The 17986-nt window shown below is 31.9% G+C and overlaps 1 protein-coding gene across 1 annotated transcript in view; it reads left to right on the plus strand.

Moving 5' to 3' along the window:
* PpBr36_09569 (uncharacterized protein) overlaps positions 1-495 on the plus strand; it is a gene marked incomplete at both ends in the record, with an annotated part of 1599 nt that extends 1104 nt beyond the window's left edge. The window contains one exon of the mRNA XM_029896690.1: positions 71-495. Within this exon, the coding sequence (XP_029744731.1) occupies positions 71-495 (425 nt within the window). The remainder of the gene's footprint in view (positions 1-70) is intronic.
* Positions 496-17986: the final 17491 nt, after the last annotated feature.

Consider the following 17986-nt stretch of genomic DNA (forward strand, 5'->3'; position numbering starts at 1 on the left):
TTTTTTCACACAACGTTCCTCGAACAAACTTGGATTAAATCAAGTCAAGCTACTAATCCCATCTGTCCAGTCGTGCTTGAGCGCGTCGCCCTCAAAAACACTGCGCTCCCCGACGGGCGCGTCATCCCGCGCGGCTCCCATGTCATGGTCGACTCGACGGACCTGTGGAACTCGGACATGTACCCAAACGCGAACGAGTTTGATGGACGCCGTTTTCTAAAAAGGCGCAAGGCCGGGGACAATGCAAGTCAGCTTGTGCAGTCCAGCCCCGACTACCACGTGTTTGGCGGCGGGCGACACATCTGCCCCGGGCGCTTCTTTGCGGCGCAGGAGCTCAAGTTGGTGCTGGCGCATGTGCTGGTCAAGTACCATGTTCGGTTGGCCGAGGGCTGCGCCCCAAAGCTGGTGCCGAATGGCTTCCTCGTCATGGCCGATCCCAATGTTAGGTTTGAGGTTAGGAGGAGGAAAGATGGAGGCGGGGACCTTCTGTTCTAAAGAAGACTGACCATGTGCATGAAGAATGTCTCTCGCATACTGTCTAGTCTAATAAGTGGATATCCAGTAGACAGGCTAATGTCCTGGTTTAATCACATTTTCAAAAATCTTTGCTAGGGATCCGAATCTTTTCCTTTACGTTTGTATGATCATTCACGCTTTACAACAAGTTACTTAAATAAGCAAATCACGCAACAGAGTAACACGACACTCTCCAATTTCCTCTCTCCATGTCAAGCGGCTGCGATGGACCATCCGAGTGACCCAAACACACTCAGGTACTATGTGGAACGCTCTTGAACGCCAAAGAAGTCTGATTGATAATTCTCTGCTTGATTACGGATGAATAGACGCTTGTGCAGCAAGCTTTGGTGGATTTAATTTATCCTTCGAATGATAACCCATCCAACAAAACTACCGTGCATCCTCCGGAACCTTTTCTTTAAGGTGCTTTTCGTCGTTTTTATTTTCGTTCTGTCGGCTATATCTAAGGCATTCCAAAACCCCCCCACGGGGGCCCGTGGCAGCCCAAATCGGTGGGGCGGCCAACCCGTGGGTGGGTTGAATTTTTTGTGGGGGGGCCCGGCCCGGCCCAAAACCGTACACGGGTTTTCTTGGCAACCCGCGGGCCCCCGTGAAAAAACCCGTAAAATTACTAGTCTCAGTGCTCAGACTAAACCCCCCTGCTTCGCAGTGGGGACCGAACGCTTCATATACCTTTCAGCCACATAGCTTTTCGACCAATTACATTGGCCAAAAAGATCGCGCTCGTTTTAATTTAAGGACATTTTGTCGCATTTCGCCGTTTATAGCGGTACCACCAACAAAATACCCAGTACTGCAATATCGCCAACCACCATTCCTCCCAATATACAAAAAAATAAAAAAATTTTACTATTATATTATATATTTACTTATATTAATTTTTATTCGATATATTATTAAACCAAATAAAACCCGAATCCAATAATAAAAAATATATTTCCAATAATATTAATAAATATACTTAAAAAAATATTCCTATCCGCGTAACCTGTAACCCAATATTTTACGTCCGATTTAACCCTATTATTTTTATCGATATCGCAATTATTTTCGTTTTTATCGTTATCCCAATTATTATCCCCCAATTTTATATTCGAAAATAAATAAAAATTTAAGCTTTTTTTAATCGATTAAAAACAATTACCGAAAAAATCCGAATCCGAAACGGAAATAAACCCCGAAACCAAATTTATTCGCGATATTACCAAATTTTGGCGCAACCGTTACCGACGCACCAATTTTACGCAATTTATCCACGTTTGGGTAATAACGGCAAATTTTTACGAAATTACCCGATTTACCTTATCGCGAATACTTTTTTTTAAAAAAATATTACGAAATTTTTAAATCCGAAAACGTTTACGCGTTAATAGGGTCGAATACCGTTTTAATGATAAATTTCCTGCGCCTATTAAAACCGATTTTTTACGCAGGGAATTGTAACAATTAATATAATATTTACGTTTTTTAAACCGGTTCGAACTTATAAATTTCCAATTTTCGGGAATAAAAAATTGTTCCGCCAAAAACGTAAACGATATAAATTAATTTAAATAAATATTTAATACGTCCACCCAAAAAATCCCGTCCAAAACGCCAATATTATACAAATTTATATTTTTATTATTATTATATTCCCGGGGCCACCGCCCGTTTTATTTATCGTTATAAATTTCGAACGTAATATATTTGGAACCAAACATTTTTTTAAAAACCACAAACCTGTGAGGAGGTTACGAGATAGAATAAGCTTAATCTTAAACGCGGGGAAAGGTGGATCACGTGTAAGGTTAATGGAACGTTGAAATGGCAGATAACCGTCTGCTAGCGGGTAATAGAGATGATATATTGTTATTGCACAATCGATTCGTTAAATCGTTGAATCGATAAAAATTATCAAGGTGATGAATCTAAGGCTAAGTTATAAATTACGTGTTCGAATCCGTAGGTGCAGATCTTCGATCCGGATGTCCGGAATACGGGGTCACGTCACATGATTTGGCCTTATTTATGTGACTAACCTGCCGACCTATTGAGCCTAACGGCCCATTGAGCCTAACGGCCTATTGTGCTTATACATGCACAGAAAATCTGCGACCACAACGGGATTCGAACCCACGCACTTCAACGTATATATAATATAGATTATGGTACGTGCATTATACCACTAAGCTAGATTAAATATGACGTATTTGTTTTGTTGTTGAAACTATGAACAAAAACGTAATATATAAAGCTTTGTGTGTATGAACGCGTATACGTTTTATTTGTTATTTATTTATTTATTCGATGCAGGGTGACTAATAAAATTAGCCCGTGCTAATCGTTATAAAAAAATGCAGGGTAGCTAATATAATTAGCCCTGTGCTAGCCATGTTCACATACCCCCGTAATTTATTTATTATATGAAATAATAAACAAATTATCGAGTGGATACGTTTTATTTATTTATTTATTTATCGTTATATTCTGCACCGTTATTGACATTTGAATAGGATAATAGACCCTTATGCAAAGGTCCGGGTACTGATTTCGTTAAAAAATCAGCTATATTTAATTTAGTTGGTATATATTTCAACTTAACTAAATTATTATTTATAGCTTCGCGGCTAAAATGATATATTGTATCGATATGTTTAGATCTTTTATGAAATTCCGGGTTTTCCGCGAGCTTTATGGTAGACGTATTATCCACTAAAATTAAAGGGGTTTTAATGTTAAAACCCAATTTTAAATTATTATTTATATAATTCAGCATATTATTTAAATATATGGCTTTTTTAACGGCGTCCCGTAAAGCCATATACTCAGCTTCAGTCGACGATAAAGCTACCGTTTTCTGAAGTTGAAAAGTCCAATTTATTATATTATTATCGTTATTTATATTATAACTGTTGGACAGGCTAAATATATATCCAGTAGTGGAACGTCTTTGATTTAGGTCGTTAGCCCAATCAAAATCTGTATATCCCTTAATAAATAATATATTATCGTTATTTTGGCTTTTATCCTGCAGGTTTATATTATTTATATTATTTATTAACTTTTCGTTAACGTTATTTTTATTGGATCCGTTATTGTTAACGTTATGTTGGGATATATTATTAACGTTATATTGTAGGCCAAAAGTGGGATTTTTTAGCAGATATTTAAAAACATTTTCAAAAATCTTGAAATGTTCAGCCCCAGGATTGGCCATAAACCTGGCGGCTAGGCACGTGCAATATGTTATATCTGGGCGGCTTTTTATTGCTCAATATAATAATAAGCCTACTTTTTGTTGGAAATTTTTGATTTCCTCTTTTATAGCTTTATGTTTATTTATATCGAATTTCAAACCTGGTACCCCCGGAATGGTAGACGGTTTTTCGTTATTTATAATATTGAATTTATTCAATATTTTATTGGTATAATCTTCCTGGCTAATAAAAGCGGTTTTATTGTTTTTATTTATCGTTATCCTGTTACCCAAAAAATTGGATACAGGTCCTATACATTCTATTTTTATATATTTGGATAATTCTTTATAAAGAATATCAAATAACGATAAATTAGCATTAAATGCCAAAATATCGTCGACGTGGCAAACCATAATAATGCCAAAAAATTGGCTATTATTATTTTGGTTTACATATACGCCTTCGTCGTATGGGAAAACAGTAAAACCTAACTTTATCAGCGTTTTGGTAAGGTATTTATACCAAAGTCTAGGCGCTTATTTTAGACCATACAGGGCTTTATTTAATTTACCCACTTTATTTATATACTTTTTATCTGTATATAGCCCTGTAGGTAACTTTATATATATTTCGGTATCGATATCTGCGTGTAAAAACGCGTTTTTAACGTTATATTAAATAACGTACCACCCTTTATATAATGCTAGCATTATAAGTATATACCAGGTTTCTGTTCTACAAGTTGTAAAAAAGGTATCCAGGTAATCAACACCCATAATTTGGTGGAATCCCTGTATTACCCATCTGGCTTTATAACGATACCGTTTATTAATATCCGTAATAAAACGAGTATTATTTATATTGTTCAAGGGTTTTTTCTTAAAAACCCAGCGCCCAGTTATAGCTATTTTATTTGGAGGTAAGTCCGTTATAGTAAAGGTATTGGATTCTATTAAGCTATTATTTTCGTCTTTGCAAGCCTGCAGCCAATTTTCCCAATCTTGGCTTTCCATAGCTTGTTTCTAGGTATTCGGTTCTATTAACGAATTTGTTATTAATACGTAATTATCTTCGTTAAAATTAAATTTTAACGACTTATTAATATCACGTATCGTAAATAAAACGTCATTATATATTTTATATTCTGCAGAATTTATTGGGGGTTTATTTTTTATGTTTATTTTTATAGACGAATTGTTAGCTGCTTGGGGATTACTGTTATTGGTAACAACGTTGTTTTTATTAGCATTATTAACGTTATTCGCGTTACTAACGTTATTAATATTATTTTTATCAACGTTATTTTCATTTATATTTGTATTATTTACTGGATTTACCTCGAAATCTGGTAAAGAGAATTCGACCTCGTTTATATTATTTATACTGGTATTTTCGTTGTTTATATGTGGATAAAATTTATCCGTTATAAAGGTAATATCCCTAACCAGGAAACATTTCCTTTTATATGGGTCCCATATTTTATATATTTTTATATTAGGTGTAAAACCTACTAAAATACCAATTTTATTTCGAAGTTCAAACTTCTTTTTATCATAGTTATCGTTATAGTAAATAATACATCCCCAAGGTTATATATAGTTATTTACGTGAATTGCATTATTATTTATATTATTTTCACTTATATTGTGAAATATATTGGCTGGCGTTTGCATATTTAAAGCCGTATGTGGGGTGTTATTATATAGGTATACAGCGGCTAATAAAGCCTCACCCCATAAATAGTTAGGTGCTTTGCTATTAAATAGCATAGCCCTAACCTTATTAAATAGGGTTAGATTTATACGTTCTATTAACCCATTTGGCTTTTTTGTATATGCAGGCGTAAAATGGTGTATAATACCGTTATTCTGTAACGCAATCTTAAATTGGTTACTTATATATTCGCCTCCATTATCGGTAAAAAACTTTTTTATTGTTCTTTTACCATTTATATTAACGGTATTATTATCCATTTGTTTTTTATATATATAAAATACTTTTAGGGCATCAGCTTTTGTTTTTAACAATGCAACACGTAAATAACGTGACTTTTTATCCAAAAACGTTATATAATATTTATAATAATTATACGTGGGTGGATTTATAGGTCCACCTAAATCGGAATGGATTCTGTCTAATATATTATAATTTATAATATTTGCAAAAGTCCTGTTTATTTTCCGATTGGATCTTGCAGCTAAGCAAATCTCACACGTATATTTATTATAATTATATATATCGTCTTTGGATATTTTTATTTTATTTGTCTTTATTAACTGCAATAGGGGTGTTAACCCTATATGCCCATATTTAACGTGTAGTTTATATATTGCATTGGAAAAAATATCGTTATTATTCGACTTTTCTTCCGCATATAATATACAATTATTTTCCACAATTCGGGTAGGTAGAATATATAGCCCATTATTTTTATAGCCTTCTGTTATTTTATGTTTATGTTCTTTATATATCACTATTACTTTATTATTTATAAAAGTTATAATATAGTTATGTAATTGTGCAATAGAAAGTATATTGAACCCAAATTCTGGTACATAGTACACGTTATTTATGGTTTCTGTTATACCTGTATTATTAAATTTGACTTTTATAATTCCCATTTTATTTATATTTAAGTGGGAAGCATTACCCCATTTAACAGTCGTATCTATATCTTTTAACGTCTGTTAAATATTGTATATTGCAACATGTATAAATTGTTGCTGCACTGTCTATAATAAAATTGGAGGACTTTATAGTAGAGTGCAATACAATATGTGGATTAAAATCAAAATAAATTAAATTTGGAACAAACGTTGTAAAACAGTAATGTCCCAAATTCAAATAATCAGCTTTATTCCCGTTATTGGGGTAATTACTATTATAATTATAATTATAATTATAATTATTAATGGGCAAAGAATTTACCTTATTATTAACCTTATTGAAGGTCAAAAGTTTATTTAACGATACGGTATAATATTTATTAATATTATCCTCACCACGACATTCATCTAAAATATTGGCAAATAGTAAATCTACCGTATATTTATCTGAATTATGCCGTAGCTTTTGAATAATATTTTGTGCAAAAGAGGTCCAATTTTAATTTAAAATATTTAATACCCAGGTTATAATAACCTTATCTTAAGTAATTAAACCTTTAAATTTCAAAACTAAATATAACTCTTTTATTTTATTCAAATAAACCTCGATATTATTAAACGATTCTGGTACAGCCGAAAAAAACTCCTTTAATAAAAGGGAATCCGAAGTATAGCCTTCAGGATTATATATATTTTTTAATTTATTCCAGGCTTCGTACGCAGAAGTGCATTCTTTTATATATAAAAAAGGTTTATTATCGCACAGTGATTTTATAAAGGCTAAAGCCAGCGTATCTTTGTTGATATAATCCAGAGGCTCAAAGGTATTATAATTATTATTATTATTAATAATAATACCACTCTGGATACCACTGGGGATACCAGTGGGTTCCATATTATTATTAGCATCGAAGCTAATAATAACTCCCTCCTTTTGCTCCAGGGTACATGCGAGTCCCTTCACTTCCAAAGCCGCTTAAGCACGAATAGCCCAAATAACGTAATTCTCGGTGCCCTTAAGGGTTACCTTTGGGATTTTGTCGAAGGTAGCCATCTTAAATAAAGGGTCTTTTGTTTGTATTGTATCTCGGTAACGGTCGGGGTTAGGGTCAAAAGGGTTATTCGGTTGGATAGGTCTTGAAAAAAGCTTTCAGATGGTATAGGTCTCGTATCGATAATTCCAATGGCGGTAAAGATATAGGCGAGTATTTGTTGAGGTATATAGGTAGGTATAGGAGGGTACAGTATAACGGTCGGATTTTCTCGACGGCGCGTGAGATTCCGGTTTCGGCAATTATACTGTTGGATAAAGCGTGAATAGAGCTATCGAATGGTATAAGGCTCGGGTTGATCCGAAATAGGGCTGAAAAATAATCGATGGATTTAATGGTATTGATATCGATCTCGTTGGTATAAGCTAATCCGGGCTCATAACCTGTAAGGAGGTTACGAGATAAAATAAGCTTAATCTTAAACGCGGGGAAAGGTGGATCACGTGTAAGGTTAATGGAACGTTAAAATGGCAGATAACCGTCTGCTAGCGGGTAATAGAGATAATATATTGTTGTTGCACAATCGATTCGTTAAATCGTTAAATCGATAAAAGTTATAAAGGTGATGAATTTAAGGCTAAGTTATAAATTACGTGTTCGAATCCGTAGGTGCAGATCTTCGATCCGGATGTCCGGAATGCGGGGTCACGTTACATGATTTGGCCTTATTTATGTGACTAACCTGCCGACCTATTAAACCTAACGGCCCATTGAGCCTAACGGCCTATTGTGCTTATGCATGCACAGAAAATCTGCGACCACAACGGGATTCGAACCCACGCATTTCAACGTATATATAATATAGATTATGGTACGTGCATTATACCATTAAGCTAGATTAAATATGACGTATTTGTTTTGTTGTTGAAACTATGAACAAAGACGTAATATATAAAGCTTTGTGTGTATGAACGCGTATACGTTTTATTTGTTATTTATTTATTTATTCGATGCAGGGTGACTAATAAAATTAGCCCGTGCTAGTCGTTATAAAAGAATGCAGGGTAGCTAATATAATTAGCCCTGTGCTAGCCATGTTCACAAAACCCCTTAACGTTAAAAAATTAACGCGTTATATTAATATTGGCGATTTTAACCCACGGATATTCCCCCCCAAAAAACAATTATTTATTATATATATTCGCATTATATTCTATAAATAATGGAATTCCACGACGTATTATAAATATATTAACCGGGTTTAAAATATATTTATTTTATAAAATTATTAAACGGTAAACCCAATAATTTATCGCCGTTACCCGAATACGTTATTAGCAATATTTATATTTATATTCAACTTTTACCGCGAACAATAATAATAATTTCTTACATATATATATATATATATATATATATATTAATATATAAATAAATTTAAAAAGGATCGTTCGTAACCTAACACTATTTTTCGTATATAATAATTTCAATTTTTTGGATAAAATATAGGATTTTGGATATGGAAAACGTAACCGAATGCAAAATTTAATATCGTGTTTCTTTATATTAACGCCAAAATTTAAACGATATACGCAATTTCAATGGTACGCCAACGTATTTTTCCGCCAAAAATGGTTACAAACGCCCGCCTTTTTACAATATCCGGACACCTATTACAAAAGCGCCAAATATTATATAATATACCAAATTTGTAGTTTTTTATTCCTTAACCGCCCATATACGCCTGGAACAATGCCACAATACCCTACCCTCGCACGAATTACATTAACCTTTTATTTTATTTAAACCCCCGCTATTACCGAAAACGAAGGGGAATACGCAGGAATTATCCAAATTTATAAAATCCTTTTTAAACGTTTTTTAAACCTATTACCCGACCATTTCGATTATTTTTCCGTCCTGCTCCTCGTTTATAGGGATTAAAAACAACGTTATATATCCGTACCATTAAGGGAACCTATATCGAATTATCCCACCCTTTTAACAAAAAATAATAAATATTACCCGTACCAGCGTTTTTCTATATCGAATTTAATTTTATTAACCAATTATAGCAATACTACGCCCTTATTATATTCATAAATATAATAAGGTTAGGGAAATATAACCAATTTTAAAAAAATAAAAAAAAGTTTTACCACGCTTTACGGCTTTTACAAAATGCATTCCGGTCCCGTATTTTATATATTATAATTGCTATTTTAATCCAAAACGGATTATTGGATAAGGATTAAATTTTTAAGAACGTTTTAAAAAAAGTTTTTACCGATATACCATATAATATATATATTTCCGTGGTAAACCGTGTTTACGACAATATATTCGCTGGTTATATTAACGGTTTAATGGGTATTGGATTATAAAATATAAAATTTGAAATTAATATCGCCTTCCGCACGTAACGCCGTTATTTGCAAATAATTGATTTTTTATAAATAATAATAAACGCGTTCCACCAAAGAAATTACGGGGTATTGGAAATTATAATGCCGCAACTGGTCCTATTTTTTTACGGTTGCAAAACCAAAAACTATAACTTTAAAATACTATATTTAACCTGGTTATTATAACCAAAAATTATAAATTAACCGTTACGTACCGGGATTTTAAAATTAACGTCCGTAAAATATACCACGGCCGGGAATGGATTTAAACTGGTAAACCTAACAATTAAATATATTAATAAAGGTCTCGTTATAAATATTAAAAATAACCGCAATTTTACGCACGATTTGCGAAAAATATTCCTAAATTGTATAGCGATAAAACCAATCGCAATTACGGTGCGCAAAATATTGGAAAATATTGCCCGTACACGCATTAATAGCAAATACTATATAATATTAACCAACCAAAATATAATCCATTATACGTATTTATTATTCCAAAATGGTTAAGGAAACGAAAAAACCGAAATATTACCCAATTTCGATTTCGACGGCCCTAATTTATTATATTTGGGTTTAAAAAAACTAATGGGCGATAAATTGGAGGGATTTAATTAAAAAGTCGTACGCCCCAATAACGTGTTATTTTAAACGGATATTAAAAAAATAAAGGCAAATCCAAAAAAAAGGATTTAACCAAATAAACGGTTTAAATATTAATGGTATAATTAACACCGAAAAGAATTTGCTGGACGGAATATACGAAAAATCCGACGAAAAAGGCGTATAAAATTTAGAATAATAAAAAACAAATTACGCAAACCAAAACGGGTAAAAACGAAAATCGTTTTATTATACAAAAAGAATTAATAAACGAATAACGGAGGCAAAACAACGTCCGCAAAACCAGTAAATATAAATAAACAAATATTAATGCTAAATTTAATTTAAAATAAAAAACGAGGTATAATTTCCTCCAAAATCCTTCGTATAAATAACCCGTTTCCTATCCATTTTCGTTACCCAAATAAACTATATCCTCCATCCACCGCCAATTATAAATCCAACAAAAAGAATCCTGGTAATAACCGTTATTGTAATACCCCATTAACCATGAATAATAAATCCATTAAACCGGATCCCAATAATAACAATTATTATAATATTATATATATAAAACCCCCAATTTCCTAACATTAAACCCTAAAAAAAAGTAAAACAAAAAAACCCAAGCCGATTAAAAAAAACGAAAACGTTTAATAGCGTTAAATATTTTTTTAGGAATGGGTTTATTAGCGTTACGCCTCTTTTTCCGAACTGGGGTCGCGGTAAACGATTTAGGGACCGAATCGTCCTCCTTTTTATGCTTCTTTAAAATAAATATACAAATTTTTTCTAACAAATCAAATATAAATTTATCGTAATTAAAACCAAAATCGATAAATAAAAAAAACGGAATAACGACCGCTAAAAGGTCGGCGTTATTATTATTATTAAAAATACCTTTTTCAAACGGTTTATTAATTTTCCGGCGTTTTATAACCCAAAAACCAAAATCCTTTATTAAGGCCCCGATAACCCGCGCGGTCGCGGTTTCGTCGTAAAATCCATCGCTATTTTTAATCCATTTTATTAATTTAACCATAAACCCCTAATTTATAATGGTAAAATTGAAATAAAGTAAATATATATAATTAATATAATTAACAAACGTATTACGGCCATTATTTTGCTCCTAATATTGGTAATTAATATAAATTAAACCCAACGTTAAAATAAAAATTAACGTTTTTTCGACCAAATCCAGTTCGTTAAACTGTTTAAAAATGTTTAATACAAACATTAAAACCAGGCGAAGATAAAGATCGCTTATACGGCGCGTCCTATTATCATAAAAAGCATTAAAATGCTGGGGGGGTTTTGCTATCCAAACGAAATAATTAAAAAACCAGGAAAATATAATTATTATTATTTTATACGTTAGGAATTATTTAACAGTTGGAAATTAAATAATTTTAGGGAAACGTATACGCGTAATATATCTAAATAATATTTATTATATATTAGTAACGGCAGGAATAGTAAAAAAAGGGTATTTACTTTCCGGAATATGCGATTTTTTACCCAATCGAAAAGGGTATTTCGCATTTCGAAAATGCGCCAAATAACAGATTTATTTTAACCCAACCGAATTAAACGATTATAAATTTGCAATTATATATTGGCGTTCCACATTGAAAAGATAATAATACCAATGCAATAATTGGGGTGTAAATTAAAACCAGCGCTGGAAATATTAATATTTAAAATATAAACGTAAAAACTGGAATTGGAATCGGTAAAATCGGAAACGGTTTTATCGCGTTCGGTTTAAAATAAACCTAATCGGATAATAACCACACCGAAACTGGTTTTTTCCAAAGTAAAAACAATGAAATTAAAAAAATTAGCAAATATATTAAAAATTGTAACAATTATTACAAAAATGGAAAAACAATAATTATTATAATATTTATCACAATCCAAAAACATAAAAATTGTAACAATTATTATAATAATTGTGGGGAAGGAAAACAATTGTAACAATTATTACCATTTAACCAATTTACGCTTAAATCCAAAAATTGGGGGTTATAACCAGGACGCGTTAACCTTTTTTCTTTTCCTCCATACAAATTTCGACCACGCGGGCAATAAATGGCGATTCGTTTAATATAAAATGGATTGTTTTAACCTTACCCGACGGAAATAACGTTTTAAAATTAGTGCAAATTTTCGAATAAACCCAATTAAAAAAACCGTCGCCGCTATATTAAATTAAAACGTCCACAATTACCGATTTAAAACGGGTTTTTCCTTCCTGTAAATTCTTTTTAAAATTTTATCGGACGGTGCCGTATTTGGCTTTAAAATCCATTTTTTTTAACGCCAGCATTTTACCCAGTTCCGCCGAATTAACATCCCGGGTATCGTTTTCGGCGTAAATTATTAATTAAAAAAATAATTAATTGCCAGAAACTGCAATAAACGGATAAAACCTATATTAAAAAAAACCGAAATTTGGCGGTTACCAATTATAATATCCGTATTAATGGGAACTCCTAATAAAACGGAGCTAATATCGTCGGTATTTTCGCCCACGAATGCGGTAATAATATTTTTGAAAATTGTTTCGGTATTCGTTATAACGTTTTCGAAACGGTGGCCAAATTGGAACTTTTTAATAATAATGATATAAAACGGAACACGTTTACGGGGATAAATAATTGTACTGTTAGGTAAAATAAACCCGGTATATATACCGCTACGTACCGTAAATACGCCCGTATATTTAAAAATTACTAACAATGTTTCGTTTAATATAATGGTAGGAATTATAAAATTTAAAATTCGAAGGTAAAATAACCACCATTTCCAACCCATCGATTCGAATTTTTGTAAAAAAGTTTTAATGTTTTTATTGATATTAAAAACGACGAAATAACCATTATTTTCCCAAATATAATCGACCGTAAATATGTTTTCCTAGGACAGGCCTTTAAATCGGGCGAAAAAAATCGCAATTTTATCCCAAGCCAAAATATTAAAACTAATAATATCCCTAATTTTGTTAATAATCGGCGTAATAATAATTATACCCCAATTAATGCAAAAAAAAAAACGAAATACGCGGTATATTATCGATTCGCGCTAACGGAAATATTAAATTTCGTCTCCAATTATACGTTAAAAAGAATACCGGATAATAAATATATAATTAAACGCCGGATATTTTTAATATTTTCGCCCGTGGAAAAATCGCTTTTCCGACCGTTTTTGCGTTAACGGTTCCTAACAAAATTATTTAATTTAAACAAATATATTAGTATAACGAAATCATAATAATTGTTACAAACCAACATTTACTAAATATCTTTTTAATATCGGAATTATCGTCGAAGTTATCGACGTCGGGGGGGGGCGTTGCTAAAAATTAAAATCGATAATTTTATCCATTTATTATAAATTAAACACTTTTTCCGCGTTATAAATTTCGTCCAACTGTTTAATTTTTCGGATTAAAAATATCGAATAAAATATAATAATAACCGTACCCGCAGATTTAGGATTAAATTTGCGGGCGGCGAATTTGGTTAAAATATTGTAAAATTGCGCCTAAGTAAAAATAGCAACCGTTCGCGGGGTATCGGTAACGCATGCTTCGGTCAAATTATAATAGCATTTAACGTCGAAAACTGGGAAATTGGTTATTACCTTTTTAAATATTTGCGAAATAAGGTTAGCCGGGACGAAAATCAAAGTGGGAAAACATCCGTCGGTATTTTAAATAAATCGGTGGTGTTGGCAACGGATATACCACATATATATCGCCGTAAAAAAAATAATCGTTTTTCCTATACCTATTTCGTTGGTTAATAACAAATTTTTAACAGCTAACTGTTCCAATTTTAATAGGGTGTGGGCCTTTAAACCGAAAAGAAATTTAGTTCAATAAAAATAAAAATTGTAACAATAATCACAAAAATAGGGGCAAAATTGTAACGATAATTACATTTATTAGGGATAATGCATATATAATTTATCAACCAATTAATAGGGCAACCAATGGCGATTAAAAGGAGTATTAAACATATCCCAATTAAACCAAAAATATTTGCCTTTAATTTTCTTATATTTAAAACCGATTTTATTGTCGGTATTTAAACCGTCGACAGGCAAAATATTTTAAAAAAGGCGCAAGTTTTTTATAATAACCTAAATCGCGTCCGAATTAAAAAAATAACCAATCTAAGGATAACCTTTGGTCAAAATAGAAAATTGCGTAGAATATACCAAAAAAACCGCTAAGATTTTTTCGCGGGCGTCCTCGAAAATTTCCTTTTTTACGCGGTCTATATTAGCAAATCGATCGGCGATAATGGATTGGGTTTGTATAAAATTGAAAAAATCGTTTTGTTAATCGTCGCCAAAAAATTTGGGATAAAATTCGGTAATTTTTATTTTGGGTTTGGTAAAAATAGGACGATGGAACCGCCCCTCGTCGTACAAATTGCTAAAAATATTTTTAAATATTAACAAATCCAATAGGTGCATTTAAACTTAATTTGTTCGTTTTTTTTAACCGTCCGACGTTAATAGGTTTAAAACGGGACCAAATATCGACAACGAATATTATTATCGTCCTATTATAACAGGCGCGGTTAAAACCAAACAAATTGGCGACGTCGATGGTTTAATCGGTTCGCGAACGGGTAACCAAACGATATTAAAATTGCATTAAATGCAAATTATTTAGGGCGATAACGTTATCGGCGATAATTGCATAATCGGCGATAGCAAATAGGGTGGAAAATTACTCGATATTAAATTTAAAAAAATTACGGCAATTTCCACCAAAATCGCTAAAATTTTCCTTATTTTTAACAACGATTTTTCCCTACCGGCGAAAAATAGAATAAAGGAAATAATAATAAATTTTAAACCAATCGTCGATATGGTAACCGTTATATATATATATAATCCAAAATTAGCGGTTTTAAACCTCAAATCGCCGTTTTTAAAATTAAATCCGGTGGTTATTATCCGCAGGTAAATTAATATTGTGGCGAAAATTATGGGAATTATAACCGGTTTATATTTATTTGCAAATATTTTTAACCCGGGGAGGTTAATATCGTTTTAGCGGATAAAAAGGGGGATAAGGGGTAGGCGACGCCGATTTGCCAAATTATCGAAAATAGGTTTAATATTTTTGTCGTTAAATATATCCGGTACGAAAATTAAGGTTTTTTACCAAACGGGTATTTTATTACCTTTAATTTATTTACCGGGACCACCTGCCTTAAAATGAATTAAAACCCCGAATACGTCGGCGATTAAAAATAAATTAATTAAGAATTAAAATTATACCCGTTATTATAAAATATGTAAAATAGTGAAAACTAAATTATAATAGTTGTTATATTATAATAATAATTATTTGGTATTACCGCAGAAAGTTGTAATAGCTGTTACAATATAGTAAATAATAGGATATATTAATATAGGGATTACAATAACTATTGCAATTTTATAAAAAAAATATTAACCTGTTATATTAATATATTATATTAAAGCATTTATCGTTTCGTAGCTAAATACGACCACTACCTCGTTTATATACGACGAATGACTGTTGAAATAATATATTAAAATCTGGTTATTAACGCGTGTTTTTGCTGCGGCGACGCCAGCAACGGATTAAAAACGTTTAAAGGTTTAAACGATTGGGGTTTCGTTCGTATTGCGGAAAATGTTATTTCCGCGACCGAACCAGGCGGGCGGGTTAATATTATTATTAATTTTAAAATAATTAATATATTTCAAATGGGGTATAATGCGAATTATTTTGGCAATATTCGTATTCCTTACCCTGCGCCAAATTGTAATAATTATCGCCGATATGGCTTGGTTTTTACCCAATTGAAAATCCTTTTATAACGGGACGGGCAAACGATCCAGGAAATCCGTATTTTTATATAATAGGAAATAATATTCGGGCTATATAAAATTTATTAATCCATTATTTGGCGTCGAATTAAACTTGGGTTGCGTCCGCGATACCGAAATAAGGTTAGTTTTAACTGGCCGAACGGTGGTGGTTTTATATATACGGGGTACGGGCGGTTTATTTAATAACGCGGGTATCGAGTTAATAATAATTTCCGGTTATGGTGCAGGGGGCCGGTCTTTAGGGTTTTTTGGTAACGGGGATAATACGTTGGCAAATAATTTAAAAAATACCAAAAAAATTTGTAATTGGCGGTTGTCCAAATCCGGGGCAGGTTCGTTATAATTATCGTTTATATTAGTATTATTATCGCCTTCATTGGCGGACGCGAGGTAGGCTGGTTATTGTTTTCGTTTATATAAATATCGTCGTTATTATAATCGACGGGGGCGGGGGTAAATTCGTTATCGCCGGCGTCCATATCGGTATTATTTCCATTTTTATTAACGGGGGCGGGGGTAAATTTATTATCGCCGGAATTTATATCCGTATTATTTTAATTATTATTATTATTATTAGGAATGGGGGGAGAATTTAAGGGGATTTCGGTTACATCCAAATAATTTTGTAATATAAAACGGTTTAACCGAATAAAATTTAATTTTAAAATAATTGCAATATCCGCGTCGTAATTTTCCAAATTTTTAAAATACAAGTTTATTTTTTTTGTCCGCGCTTTTTTTGATAGTATAGTTATTAAATTAACAAATAATTTAATATTATTGGGTATATGTCCCAATATAAATTTGGTGGTGGTTTGGGCGGAGGTTTTGCCTTTTTGGCGTTTTTTGGGAATCATGGTGATAAAAAAACGTAATTATAATAATTATTACGGCTTTTGGTGAATTAAAACAATTATTATAATTATTATTACAATAAAATTAATTAATCTGCCCCGGACCTAGCCGGGTGGGGGGTATTTTTATAATTAAGGGGCGCTAATTTTAGTTTACCCTCGTTACGACTGGGTTAATACCTGTTTGGGTGGGTAAAATATAAATAGTTTTATCCAATTAAAAATGCTTTAATTAAATTTCCTAACGAATATATTTGCAATATTTGCTAAAATAATTTTGCGATTGTAATAATTATTACGTTTATTGTTTAAAAATTAAACGTTGGCTTAATCGTCACAATGTTTTATTAATTATTATAAAAAGAATCTGGCGGCCGGGAAAAAGGTTTTTGTTATAAAAAAAAGAAAAAAAGTTAATAAAAATTAAAAAAAGGTATTTATAATTGGGTTTACGTATAGGGCTTTTTACTGATAAAATAAAATTAAAATGGAAACGCCAAAATTTCCGGAATTTAGCCGTGACAATTGTTACAATTCGCAATATCGAACCCTTTTATTTTTAATTGGGGCGCCGTTACGCCGTACCAGCCTATATATAATCCAAACTTTTAATTTACGTAATAGTTCTTATTATCCAGTATTTGGTCGTTTTATTTAAACCGTTAATTGGGGATTTTGGTATTTAATAATTATATATTTTGCGTTATTTAATCCTCCCCCCTTGGTTATTCCAATTCGGCGTCGTTTTTTTTGTCGTTCGACCTTTTTATAATCCAAAGCACGTTATTTAATTTAATTAGGATTTAACTGTAATCGCCTTTTAATTTTTGGGTTATAAATTTATAAACGTTCCTATATTAGATATTTTTGCAACCGTTAACGTTAACTAGTATTTTAACCTATGGTTATAATACC

This window comes from Pyricularia pennisetigena (genome assembly GCF_004337985.1).
Source record: "Pyricularia pennisetigena strain Br36 chromosome 7 map unlocalized Pyricularia_pennisetigena_Br36_Scf_8, whole genome shotgun sequence".
Lineage (NCBI taxonomy): Eukaryota > Fungi > Ascomycota > Sordariomycetes > Magnaporthales > Pyriculariaceae > Pyricularia > Pyricularia pennisetigena.